At 34.3% G+C, this 15059-nt stretch overlaps 1 protein-coding gene across 2 annotated transcripts in view; it reads left to right on the forward strand.

Annotated features, from left to right (window-relative positions):
• Positions 1 to 15059, forward strand: part of LOC145668685 (uncharacterized) — a 742633-nt gene that overhangs the window by 554332 nt on the left and 173242 nt on the right. For both annotated transcript variants that reach the window (XM_081736754.1, XM_081736755.1), the window contains exons 25-27: positions 199 to 348; positions 7334 to 7570; positions 10206 to 10318. In XM_081736754.1, coding sequence (XP_081592880.1) covers positions 199 to 348; positions 7334 to 7570; positions 10206 to 10318 — 500 coding nt within the window. The remainder of the gene's footprint in view (positions 1 to 198; positions 349 to 7333; positions 7571 to 10205; positions 10319 to 15059) is intronic.

Genomic DNA, 15059 nt, shown 5'->3' on the forward strand with positions numbered 1-15059 from the left:
TTTATTGTGTGGAGGTAGTGTGGTGTTGGGTTGATTTTGACTTTTTTTTTAAAATACATGTTTTGTATGCTGGGTAAGGTGTGTTTTTTCTGCTCTGGATGAATATGTTTTTTTTTATATAAATATACATAAACAAGTGACCTTTCGTAACGTATGTGTATGTTTAACTTGAGACCAACATTTGTATGTTACCTGTAGGAAATTAACAATGGAAAGCTCATCTTAGAGATGCAGAGACAGCATGAAAAAACATTAGAAGACGCGAAAGCAACCTATGAGAGAAGACTGATTGACGAAGTTGAAAGTACGAAATTTGATATTCTGAAAGCTCTCGAAGAGCAGATCCAGGTATCAAAAGAAAATAAACTCATTTTGACTTTACAGCTAAGGTTTAATTTTTAAAACAAAAAAATGGTGATGGATGAACAGTGGTTGTTGTAGGTGTTTTATGTTTCTTAATTGTTCTGTTATTTATGTTATAGACTCTTTTTTTTCCTGGATTAGAGTACTTAGGTTTTACTAACTAATATTAGTTGTGTTTAATAATTACTGGTGAATGTTACAGTTGTGTTCATATGAGTTGTTTGTGTAAAAAAAATAACATTTTTTTCTTTTTTGTGTCTTGTATTTAATACTTCTCTTCTGTTATTCTGTGTATTGCTGTATAATTTTCTTTCTTTTGGGCTTTATGTTTATTGAATGGAAAATATTTAGGCTAAAGTTATGGTTTTAATTGTAAATATCTATTTTTTTAATGTTAATATTTCAAAAACCATTTTGTTTGTTTTGTCTTCATAATTCTAAATTTTGCTTAATAGCTTGCAGTGATTTTAATTTTTATTTTGTGCTTCGAACAAAAATAAAATTATTAAATATATTGTCTGTGTATATATGTGCATATATTAATTGTTCGTGTTAAGCTGGTATGTGGTAATATTTCATACTTGTATTTTGTCAGTGGTTAGGATTTTAAAGATGCCATTTCAGGAAAATCTTTGTTCTAACTTTTCCTTGTTTTAATGTTTTAAGAAGCGAAAGGTCTTTGTGTGGTAGTTTAGTAATCAGTTGCAGCTTCTGAAATGTACAAATTTGCCTAAAAATGCTGATTCTCCTTAAGTTATTCTTAAAGAAATCTTTTCACTCTCTTCCATATGTTGAATTGTACCACAAAAGTGATATCTTCTTTGTTCCTTTAAAGAGGCATTCAGTGCAAGCCTAAAATTGTTAGAAATTTTCTACTAGAAAGCTTATTTTAATCTTGACTGTACAATGTTGAATCTTTCTATTGCCAGTAGAACTGAATCTAAGCATGAATAAAAATCGAAAGGTATCTTTAACTTCCAAGAAGTTATCTAATATCTAAAAGTATTTACTATGATGCAGACTGAGAATGGTCTACTATACAAATAAAAATCTTAGGATGCAATATATATTACTTTACAAAGAAAGGATAATGTCTGAGTAACTTATTAGTACAAGCAGAAATGTAATTATAATAATAAGGTTGAACTAACGTAGATGATGTAAACGTGATCACCATATATATATTCCTAAGAGAAATACTCCACACATCATATGTATTCCGATCCCTATTATGCAGTTGCCTAAAGTATTGTAGTCTGTGACTTCGAATAGAGCGTTCTTCTGTGGGTTCAGCACCCTTACATCGTGCTACTCTCTCAGCCCCTGAACTTCCCTGTATATTATGAATCAAATGTCCTGGGGATAAGTTTTCCGAAATCGTCTACTATAATTTTGTTATATTTTTGTAAGTAAATGCTTTAGTAATTACTGCAGCATGACTTGATTTAATTTTGAGAAAGAAAATTTAGTGAGGTGATCCTACCTTTTTATTTCTTTTTAGATGTACATTTTAATACATTTCTGAATATTATTATTTAAATAGTAAAACTATTTACAATCACTAAATTAATAAAAAGTAGTATTAAGAGTTTCCCATTCTTACCTTGCTCAGGTTAAGATAAAGACAATTTAATAATATTTGATGCGAAAGAAAGTGTGGCGAAAGGAAAACTTAAAAGGTTGATAAAAAGAAATTATTAGTTTCTTTACGCTATTAAAATGCAGAACTACTTACAATATATTTCAATAAATAGAGTTCGTCATAGGAACTCTCTCAAGCATCCAATAGGAGTGTTAGTCTTCGTACACCCTATTCCGAAACCAAAGATGACAGGTTCGAGCTCCCAAGCCAACCTTCGCAATCGGGAAAAATTGTGTAGATATGTTTTTCTTCTTTTAAGTATAATAAGACATGTAGAAATGTTACTAAGCGTAGAACTGCCGATTTTGGATATTCTCTTTATGGCTGGGGGGCGCGGTGGCTCAGTAGTAGAGCGTTCACTCCCGGTGCTTGGGGTCCCTGGTTCGATCCCAGCTCGCGCTGTGTGGACTTTGTGGTGGACAAACACCGTGCTGGTGGGTTTCCTCGGGGTTCTCACGTTTCCTCCCACTTTCTTCATTCCACCATTTCACTCATCTCTCATCATCACCGTCTCCTTTAGCCTAACCGGCATAACCGTGGGACGTAAAACTTAAATATTTCATTTCATTTCATTTCTCTTTAAGGCTGAGACTATAATTCAAGAACGTGAATCCCATGCTGCAATGGAATATTGAGAAGTAACCTCCATGTTATTAAAATTTAAATACTATTAAAACTATTTAAATAATGATATTCAGAAATGTATTAAAATGCACATCTAAAAAAAATTAAAAGGTACAGACCATCTTACTAAATTTTCTTAATCCTATTTATGTCAAATTAAATAAAGTCATACTGCAGTTATTACTAAAACATGTAACCACATGGGGATCTTCATCTCTGTTCGGGCGGCATTTATTTGTAATCGATTCGTCGTCTCTGTTCGGGCGGCAATTTATTTGTAATCGATTCGTCGTCTCTGTTCGGGCGGCAATTTATTTGTAATCGACCAGGTACCGGGTCGCTGTTCGGGCTGCCGTTTATTAGTGATTGCCTGATTGTAGTCTGTCCTCCGTTGCCCTCCGTGGTCCTGCCAATAAGTATTCTCCTGAAACCTAGACTTACCTGAGTAGGACGTTGAAGGACCTCTCCAAGGGATTACAAAATTGTTTCCAAATCGCTTGTCGGTCTCAATGATGAGATGAGCATTAGGCGCCGAGAGGTTCGGATGTCTCATCTCGAAAACCTCATGGACGATCAGGTGGTCATCCAGACCATAACACACACAAATATCATTCACACATACAACGAAAACACACTGCGTTAAATGACACTATATTTATTTATTAGAATACTATTTAAAAGAAAAATAACGAAGAGAATTGATCACAACACTTAACACTATATATATATATAATTATTTCATTATCAAAATCGCACTTACTTTTCACTATATTGTAGCCCTTTATCACTTTGATTTACATATAGAAAATTATAACTGAGATTTCACTATAAATGCTTTTCTCACACCATTTACGCACTTGGGGATTAGTACTAGGGGAAAAGTTGCCGGGATAATTCCACGTAGTAATCTAGTTGCTGCCCCAAACAATCCTGAAGAGTTGAGATTAGTCTTCAGCAAAATAACACAGTTTCCAAAGTGGAATGCTAATGTTGGAGGGCGCGTTTATAACTTATACGCACAAGATATGTGAACGTGGGACTTCACTAGTTGGGGCTAGCCACAAGAAAACGCCCTTCACTGGCTAATAGGTTGTGCCCCTTAACACAAAGTCATACTTGAAGCTCGACGCGACGTGCGTAGTTACGGCTTCCAGACCTGGAGTCCAACTCCTCGAGCGCAAAGGTTCGAGATACGAGCTGCAATGGTTCACTGAAGAATGTTGGCAGTTCATTCTAAAAACCACTCAGTTAAATCACCTGTATGCACATGCAAACAGAGTACGGAAAAGCATTTATGTTAATTTCAGTCCACTGGCCACGACGCATCAGACATAGCGATAACTCGGGCGTGTGAAAGAACAGATAACGAATTGGAAAAGCGATGTGGCTGGTGCCATTCAGTCACTTGAACACCCGGTCTACTCTGGTCTGCTCTAATCTACTGCAATATTTCCATAAGCGATTAAGGAAAGCACTTAATTCAGTACCAAATAACAGTAGAATATAGACTGTGCATATTAATAAGATCAGGGAGAAACACTGAAAAGGTTCGTCGCTCACTGAAACGTTCTCACCAAAAAGCAATGTTTTAAATCTATATATGAAAAAACAATGAAAGACTTCTTTGTCCAGCTGCGTGGGAAGGAAGCAATTCCCACCGAAGAAAGAAGTTATTTGCGTCGCAGAATAAAGTATAAATCGAAAAAATAATCACTGTCTTTACGAAATATACAGAGCTTCCACAAAAAAAAATACTTCTATAACCTGGTGTCGGTTATAAACATTTACTTATGAAATAGTAACAAAATTATAATAGACAATTTCGAAAAGCGTACCTCAAGACATATTTGATTCGTAATATATAGGGAGATACATACAAGAAGTGAGAGAGTAAAGGCAAGCGAGTGGCATGATGTAATGGCGCTCTATTCGAATTCACAGAGACTTACATTATTTTAGGCAAATGCATATTAGGTGTCGGAGTACATATGATGTGTGGAATGCTTCTCTTATAAATATGTGCATATTATGGTCACATTTATATCATCTATGTTATTTCAATCTTATTACTATAATTATAGATTCGCCTGTATTAATGAGTTAATCAGACATCATTCTTTGTAAAGTTATATATTTTACCCAAAGACTTTTTATTTGTATGACAACATCGTATCTGTGAGTTTTCTCCGATACTCCTGTTTTCTCCCATATTATATATCATTCACAAATTCTTCCATCATCATTCACTCTCTTTAACCATCCGTCTTAGCCTTAACGGCATAATCGTGCGACGGTAAACTGAAAGATTTCATTTTATTTTTATGACTGATAGTTACAGATTAAGCATATTCACATATAATATACGGACGTTCTGTCAACACCCACCACATTTCAGATGTTATATTTTAAAATAATAATTACTTATGTCCTGAATGATTTATTTTAATGCAGTTATTTTATATAATTATTCATGCAGTGAAGAATATATCATTATATACCAAAATGTTTGATCCAAACGGGAATCGAACTCAAGACCTCACGAGTAGAAGTCCCGCACTTTACTCCTGAGCTAACATAAACACCACTGCCGAGTTCCTTCTGAAGTATAGTTTCAGAGTTAGGGCCGCCCAAAAGCGTGAAAGAGATTTCGGTGAGAAGAAACCATAAAGTGGCAGTCCGTATAAGAGTAAAACGGTTCAGATATACAGCACCCAAAATTGCATATTTCAGCAGTTTGCAATGAATATACAAGGGATTCCCCACAAATCATAATTCTCAAGTGTGGTCTAACAGAAATTTCAAATATGCTGTGACATAAAGATAGGTCCAAAGTAGGAAAAAAAAGAAGAAGAAGACAAAGTAGACACTAAGTGCGTCAGCTGTAAATCGGTAGAGTTAGGAACGTCACCTTTATGTCAGATATGTATGGGGTGTTCTAAAAATGGTGCCCACGGACTACAAAGCACTATTCTACAAGTTAAATAAAGCGATATATATATATATATATATATATATATATATATATATATATATATATATATAATAGTACATCTTTTGGATCCTCGTCTGGAGACGCGAAGTGCAGTATGTAGCAATGTTGCAGATACAGAATCACGGAGAAAATCTACCATTCCATCGAGTAGTTACTTCGATTATTTCCTAATGGCAGTTAAAGTCCATAGACGTTGACACTAGCATCACCTATTAACGTAACAATCAATGTAACAGCTTGATGCATTCGTAGAGCAATGCTAATGGTTCGAAATTAATTTGTGACGTTGCCACATAGTGAAATTTTGATTCTCTATAGCGGCTGTAAGAGGCCCAAGAGAATGTACTATTATATAAGCATTTTCACTTTATTTTGACCTGAAGCATGGCACTTTCTTGTCCGCGGCCGCCATTTTTAGAACACCTGATATATATATATATATATATACTCGTATTGTCAATTCAAGAACTCCAGCTTTATAACATTATAATTTCGTAGAGTGGTTTATTCGTCAAGTCTTCTGTAATGTTAGGTCTGTTCGTTCTCTTGCTATGAATGTTCTACCTTGAATTTGTATTTTATTCAATTTGTCTGTCTTGTTAGTGATTGCTTGAGGTTCTCGTTGTTCTTTTCATCTCTGTTTTTGTATGATCTCAAGTGCATTGTAATATACTGTTATATATTTATTTCTTTTTTTGTAACATGGCATCCTATGTGTAATATATATCAAATTTGTCTACGAAAGGAACGCAGTATTTCGTTATGTACAGTTGTCAGCAAGAACGTGTCCACTTCTTTCATGTTCTTTGTTTAACAATTTCGAGACAAATGGAGCAATTTGAGCATTTTGCTTTTGATAACTTTTTATTTTTCTCTAATGTATCGAAGTTATTGACAAAAAACATGTACAGAAATGGTAATATGCACTTTTGCTGATGACTATATTTAGGTTCGCATGTAAATAGTTTGTTATACTATTCTATGGATCCCCTACTTAAGTTACATTTCATTTTCTCAAATTTTGATTAGAGCGAATGTGTTTGACTGTTTATAAATTTATATGTACGATTAAGTAGTTCTGAGATACATTATTGTGAATCGATATAAATTAAGTAATTAAGAAGGGAAAAAGTCATTATGCACTTAAAGTAAATAGTTTGTTCTTGAAAATTATTTAGTTTTTGAAAGTTTATTTTGATTAGTTAGCTTGAGTCGTGGACTTTCAGTGAAACATCTGTTTTGTTACACTACAATGTACCCGTGTTCATACCAATGAAACTATCATCATATACACGTTTGTTCAAACAAAGCAATGCAAATCTCGCTTTTCCTTTTTTAGATTCTGTATTATTGGTAGTTTTAATATAACAAAACCTATAACTGCTTTGCTTTTCAGGTCTCAACACAAGTATTCAGACAAAAACATTCTTTCTACAGCTTTTTCTATTTATTTATTCATTGAACAATATTGTTTTGCATAAACTTAACGTTGTTAGCTTCTAACATTTTGAATGCTTTGTTATGTTTTTCATAATTGATTTTTAATGCTTTAGGAGCAATTGGTTTCAATGGCCTTTATTGAAGCATGTAAAAGCTTCATTATGTGGGATTGCTTTGTAAATAGCCGCTCAGTTTTTTTTAAATAATTTCATCATATCCGTTGAGAGATTATTTGCTTATGTTATTTTTTATTACTTCAAAATTTCTTGTAGGCCTTGTTAAATGACGATGCTGAGAGCGAGTCGAAACCTATAGAATTTGTAGCCCTTCAAGAAAAGTTTGCTGCCAAATATCGACAAGAGATGGTCGAAATGGAGAGAGAACACAGAGAGCAAATTAATATTTTGAAGCGAGCATACAAAGAGGACTTACATCGAACAATTGACCAATGCAGTGAAGAATTGAGCAGATTGGAAGGAAGACTGTCGGATGAGGAAAAACGCTTGCAGGTAATTGACTTTGCTATCTTAAACCTTATTTCTAAATTTGATTGATCGTTTATTTCAGCCGGTTTACATTTTATACGTATGAGTTTATTTAATCCGCATTGAGTTTTTACATTTTTCAAATTAGTGCGAAAAATCAGAAAAAAACTGTTAAAAAATCAGCAGTGGGAGTGGGATTATTATTATTATTATTATTATTATTATTATTATTATTATTATTATTATTATTATTATTATTATTATTATTTCTACACCACCACCATCATCACTCTCCTCTGTTAACTTTTAAGCTTCCCTTGTTCTCTTTCATTATGCTGGGTGCTTCCGTATTTCAAATGTGAAATATCCTGTAAGACGTCAGCATGTGTGCTAAGTGAACAAAAGTTATGATTGGGTTCGAGTAATCTCTTTAGCGATTTTAATATTTTAAACAGTATTAATATTTCTTTATGTAATTTTCTGATAATTACGAAAGGTAATTGAGTAAAATAGTGTTATCGAGATATATCTTCTTGTTGAGAAATACTTCTTCAAGTCAACTGCACCAATATACATTTTGGCGAAGAATGTTGCAGCATTAAAGAAAATCTATCAGGCATTTACTACTGTATTAAATAGTATAGGGTAAGGCAAAATGTACTTGAAGAGTGGTTGAGTATTAAGTATTATGACCACTTGCTTGAATGAGTCTCTATCTAGTGCTCAGATAATGGGTAATGCTTTGAATTATTGGAGAGCAGACAGTGACGTTTAAATGTCCCTAAAAATAAAAATAATCTGCAACATAAGCTTTATAGAAGCCGTTGCTCAAATCGTTCTGATCAGGTAGCACGAGTCTTGCACAACTGGAAGACGGAATGGAGATATTCATTCAAACAAGCAATACCCATATTAAACATACATTTCAAATATCAATCTTCGGATATATAACTTTCACTTTCACTCATATTCACTTCATCCTGTCGATCTCTTAGAAAATTATTCATAAAAGTTGAAGATTATTCTTTGAATTTCGTAATATTTTGAAGAACTTGGAAAAGTATTTGGAGACTAATGGAAACTTTTATGCAAAACAGTGTACAAATTAGATAGAGGAGGAGGATATAAATATATCCGCTCGTACAGTTTCCTTTAAGTATATAGAAATAGTTGAATCATCTTTACTACTATATCCAGCTGTATTCCATTTTTCGATTGAATTAAAAAAAAAAGTCCCAGTAATTTACAAACTATCTGTGGGCTAATCAAGATTTCAGTTCCTTTCAGGAATCAAACTCAAAACGGCAGAGAGAATTCAATTACAATACATTTTTATACCAGCTTTATAACTTATTATTCTTCTGCTTGGCTGTAGAACTAAGTAGCTTTATACGAGGGTTAAGTCATAAGTCATGGCAACTATTTTTTTTTCTTCCTTCGAATGGGATATAACAGGACAGATCTAAGATACACGTTGGAAAGCTTATGACATGTAATGTCGAGTGGTCCCACCAGATGGTATATGTGAATAGCGCTGCATGTCTGAGCACGACCCTAAGTTCAGTAGGTAAGCGACAGTGGCCCGGAATGGAGATCACGAAGAGTGAACAACATGCGTGTGTGGAAATAGCGTTTCTCCGCGGCAGGAATGCCGCACAGACTTACGGGAAGCGCGTGCCCTACCCTATCGAACAGTGGCGAGGTGGATAACGGCTTTCAAACGGAGCAGAATGTCGACAGCATTTCGATGCGAGATGGCTCGCGTTAGTGCTTCACATAAAGCAAATGGTATTCAACGCCTTTCTCATGGCCGACAACGCACCGTCGATGAACTTGGAGATTACTTCGAAGGTTGCCAAACATCCAGAGTAACTTGCGAGACCTGTACTGTGAACGATTGTGAAGTCTGTGTAAGTAGTTTTGTATAACCGTTGCTCATATGATTATGAACCAGTGTTGTCCGGTTGCCTCGGTTTCGCTTGTTCCCCAAGAAGGTCGTATTCATCTAGCCTTCCTCTGGTAAGGACATTCGGCAGTCCATGCCATAAGCTTTCCAATATGAATCTTCGATCTGTTCTGTTATGCCCCATTCGAAAATAAATAAATAAAATAAAATAACAGTTGCCATGACTTATGACTTAACACTCGTAGATCCTTGAAAACCACCGTACAAATAATGTACACCAAAAATGTTTCGACTCATTTTAATTCGTATTGTAGGATGAAAGGCTGCAAATGTTCTTTTGCACTAAAAATACTGTATTTTGATAGGTATGATATACTGGATAATGTATGCATACTAAAACTAGCCACTTATCTATTACTTGGTTTCATGAGGAAATAAATGACTCTTCAGTGAAAGACCCATGTAATATACAGTATTGTTAAAAAAAAAAAAAAATCATCCACCTCGATTTAAAAAATCATTTTGTCTCAGTCGTATGTAGGAAATTTGAATATTTTTATCTTGAAACGAAGATCTCAATCGGCCAAAGAAAATTCGTATTTGATTGTCTAATTCTGTATGTGGATAAGAGTACAAGGCTTTTCAGCGAGAGGTAAATGGCTGTTTATTATTATTATTATTATTGACTATACTTTTAAGAGTGCGATTAAATTATTAACTCTGTATTGTTATTCTGTTCTTTGTTGTTTGCAGTTGGAACACACCAGAAAATCGTTGCAAGCGAAATTATCCGAATCCTCAATTTTAAATACTGCTGATACAATTTCTCTTTCACAAACAGATCTGGAAAGTTTACTTAAAGAAAGGTAGGTAACTTTAAAGTAATTTTGTATCATATGTGTTTTATACATGAAATAAAAGTCAATCATCGTCACAATGGGCTGTTATTTTCAAAGTATTATAAAACTGTGTGATAATGGCATGAAAAAAGGCATCGAAGCTAGAGCAACGAGTGAAGAGCTCTTAATAAAGATGATGGATCATAAAACAAATATTGTTAATAGGATTTCGAAGCCTCAATTCGTCATCTCAGTAATTATTTTTTAGTTATTGATTAATTTATATTCTAGTTCAATTTGTTTATTACAGAATAGTAATGTTCATGCGGTAGAGAATATACACTATTAACTACGATACGAGCAGTTGAAAGAAAAGAAAGAAAGAAAGAGAGACTGAAAGGGAATTTTTTTCTACTTTAGAAGAATGGAAAGGAGATGACACAGTATTGCAATAGTAGAAAACAGTAGACAAGCCAAACGAAAGTAGACTATAAGTAGAATGAAGCCGAACAATTTTAGATGCTGTCATTCTGATTATTCGTAAAGCAGAAGTAAAGAAAAATACGCATCTGTATCAAATACTGACTTTCGTGTGCTTAGTTTGATTCCGTAAACAGGGGCGTCATTTAGGGAGGCAGGAGGAGGCAATTGCTTCCTCCCCAAGAGTTTGAGGAATACATATATTTTAATCGATTGTCTACTAATATACTAATGCAAAACGTGAAAGTATTATGTCGGTGGTGCTCTTGCCCCCCTCAAGCGAAGTCTGACATGACGCTCCTGTCCATAAATAGTAATTTCTAGACATTCCCATACAAGAACACCAACTAGCTTTATTATGTGGTGAAGTTGGTAGATAGTTTTACGGGAAAGAAACGACATTGTCAGCATGAAATAATTGCAAATAGTTTCTCAAGATAATTAATATATTTTTTAAAAAAAAAAAAAAAAGAGCTACGATGAAAAATTTATAGTGCATCTCAAGTAACTAGTTGAGGGATAGAATGTAAACTCTTTAAGACAACTGATCGGTATTTGGTTTGGGAAGGCTTTCTAAATAAACATAACAGACTAGAGAAACTTCATATTGAAAGTTAAGACTAAAGAAAATGATAATTAACTCTGTCGAAAGCTTTGCTAAGGTCAGCATAAATGATATCCGAGCTTTTCTTTTAGTAAGTGCTTTGGTTATGTCCCGGAATCTCATTGTGAGTGTCACTTTTTTGTTTGTTTGTTTGGAAAATCCATGTTGATGAGGAAGCATATAATTCGTTATATAGTATAAAATATATTCTAGTAAAATGGATTCAGAATCATTGAAGACAACAATAAGAAATAGAATGGAATCCGTAATTCGAAATAATTTCTCTTTTGCGCTTGGACTAAAGATAGGACAGATAAAAGGGTTTACAAAGCTTGTGAAAAGTCTTGAGATATATATATATATACAATAGAAAAAAGTGTCGTTGAAGAAATGCTTTTCTTAATTATTACCACAATGAGAAAACTAGTGCAAATTGATTTGTGTGTTCTTTAAAATGAGAGCTTTGACTATAAATTACATCATTTGAGAGAAGATAATGAACCTGAGGAAAGATCCGTCGTAGACATAAATTCGAAAAATCGTTATTAGGAGTAGTGGTTGAGTTGTTAAAATTAGAAATAATGAATTCTGTAAAACATTCAGCTCTTACTTGGCTATAAGAGGCAGTGTTCCCAGTGCGTGTGACATTGTGATGTTCTGGAGAAGAACAGCTTGCTTCTTGCGAGACTCCAGAACATTTTATAATTGCGAAATAATGAGGCATCAATAACTTCAAGAAGTTTTCTGTAAAAGCTATTTTAAATTGTCTTTATTATGTATATTATCTACAGAATCTGCTAACAATTACGTTTGTTTCCATTTTCGGTGAACTCTTAGAAAGTCAAGTGCGCGGTGTATGTTTGTTAGTTCTGTCTAATTTTAGAACATCTTTGACAAGCTGCAAGTATATGTTAAGTAACTGGTGCTTCAACTGGAATCTGTCCTTAAACCCCAACAACTCGTCTAACCTTTCTGTCTCCTTAAAAAGAATGTACTTTGTCAGATATATAAGATCAATAGTGCACCCATTAAGTGGGTTTCATTTCAAAAAGATCTAGGAGGTAGACTTGGACGAAAAACTCTCCTCTGCGGATTACATCATATCGACCTCATTCAGAGCCATGAAACTATATGGTCTATATTTTACGTTTCCTGAAATACAAAGTCTCCCTGCCCTTACGATGTTTTCCAAGGCTTTTATTTCCCCGATCAGTGAATATTGTTCACCTGTATGGGAATATGACTGTACCTACTAATCTATCTCGCATTGACTCGGTTTTAAACTTCTTTCTTGCCATAGTTAGATTTAGAATTCCTGAGTTACGTGGTCACTCGAGACAGGAACTAATTTCCTTAATGAACTTATGTACCCCTGACAAATGACATCACGCAGCTGATTTACTTTACCTAAATAAGATCATCAATGGTAAAGTTGATTCTGAATTATTATTGCATTTTATCCTTCGTATTCCTCCGCGATGAACTCGCTTTCTAAATTCACGAACTTACGAGGCTCCTAGGTTATCAGTTGTTAAGCGCTCCTTGTTTTACAGACTAGCGCAAGATTATAACACAATTTCAACAGGTTTCAACATTTTTTACTATTAAGCGAAACTTTAGAACTCAACTGAAGAGAATATTGTAACACGTAAATGGCTTTGTGCTGTATGAAATTTAGTGAATAAATAAATAAATAAATAAATAAATAAATAAATAAACCATCAAAGACAAGCACTTTTTCTTCATTAACATTTGCTGAAGTTTTGACAAGATTGCGTGGTATGTTGTTAAGATATTCAGCTAACTCGAAAGTAAAATCCTTTCTGTTATAGAAAACAGTGAATCCCATTTGAAATGCGAAATTGTGTCGAATGAGATTTATCAGCAACACATGTGCTGTGCGCAAGTTGCAGTTAACTAATGTTGAGTCCATCGAGAAAACACTTGGCATTAGTTCTCAACAACACGGCACAGCAATTTTTTTGGTACTTTGGCGTATATATATATATACAGGGTGTTTCAAAGCAACACTGACTTTCATAGAGGTAGTTGGTGAGTACTTCAAATTATATGCCTAAGCCAAACTCCGTATATAAAAATTGTTGCGTGAGTACCTTAGGATTCTGAAACATGGATTTTTGGATAGGGCACATGTAGTTCCTAAGTGAAGTCTTGACCCGACTACCGTAGTTTTGGAGCTACGGACCTTTAAAGTTCATTTTTTTTTTCATGTTTTCGACAGCCTATAACTCCGAAAGGAAGCATTTGTGCACCCAGGTTGGTCTATACTTTTTGTCTTATCTTGGTGTTAGGAATCACCTCCTAGACGTTGTCGGTGTTGTTTTGAAACACTCTGTGTATATATAAAATATAAGTATTCACTCATTGATTAAGCCTTTACTTCGTTGCATGAGTTTTATCACCCTCTGAAGTTACTGAGTATATCGGCGGAACGTTTAATTTGGACGATTATTTCGTCGAATGTTGTGCTTTAATATTTTCAAATTTCACATCATACTTTGATTATGAGAATACTATATAGATAGATATATGAGAATATAAAGAGACACGGTAGAGCGCTAATCTCTGATGTTAGGGTTTCCTGGTTCAACTGCAGGCGAAATGAGATTGTAGTGGGCAACATCATGTCGTTGTTTTCTCCCTGGGTTCTCCCGGTGCCTTCCACATTCGCATTCCACTAATTATTTCATTATCATTCACCTTGATTAATCATCCATCTCCTTTAGCTTAAAGGGCATAAGCGTGGGATGTAAAACCAGAAATTTTATTGCATTCTTTTCATTTCATTTCACATATAAGAATACATATGGTATGTAACGATTTAAAACTAGTATCAGCAATATTAAGGGTAATAAAGCACGAAGTTTATAACTCAGTCTCATAGTGGCTTAGTTTACTATGAGTAGGGCTTTCTTGACAGATATGTGTAACTAATAGGTGTGACGATGAATATTGCAATACACTCCAGTGTTGGATAGCGTTTCCTTAGTCAGTGACGCGATAGACCGAAAAAAAGTCGCAGTGGTAACTCTTACACCATGCCAAATTTGGTAACGGAAGAGACAAGCGAATCATCAAAATCTGGAATCACTAAGTTCATCTTTTTTTCTTTTTTTCTAAGACTTATGCTTACAAAATGCTTGTACTCAGATGAATAGAATTAAAGCTTTGAGAGAGAGGGAGAACATTTTGTACCTCTCCCTGTATTCGTATTACCTATACATATTTGTCATGCAGTAGACTTTATATATTTCATGTAAAAATAAAGAAACGAGAGGATCAAGGTAAATACAGACTTTACCTCCTAAACTAGTAAGACAAGACATGTTCTTCCTACTTTTGCTCCGGCCTCAGTACTAAGATTATGGAACAAATCACCTCATTTTTACCAGGATCGTCTACCAGTAAAGTGCGCCTCATCTAAATCACCATTCCAGCTTATGTTTTTTTGTTGAAAATGCTTCATGGATTCTCAGTTTTAGAATGTTTAACACAAAAATTGAGTTATGTATGCAAATATTGCCATATGCATGTAGCAGTAGAAAACTCCCATAATAACAGGCATAAACAGTTTGCACTTATAAAACAAATATAGATAATTCCAGAAGCTAGACCCGGCGTATACCATATATGATGTTATATACTTGAAGGAAAGTCTCTCCT

Source organism: Thermobia domestica, chromosome 13 (genome assembly GCF_964235325.1).
Source record: "Thermobia domestica chromosome 13, izTheDome1.hap1.1, whole genome shotgun sequence".
In the NCBI taxonomy this organism is placed as follows: Eukaryota; Metazoa; Arthropoda; class Insecta; order Zygentoma; family Lepismatidae; genus Thermobia; species Thermobia domestica.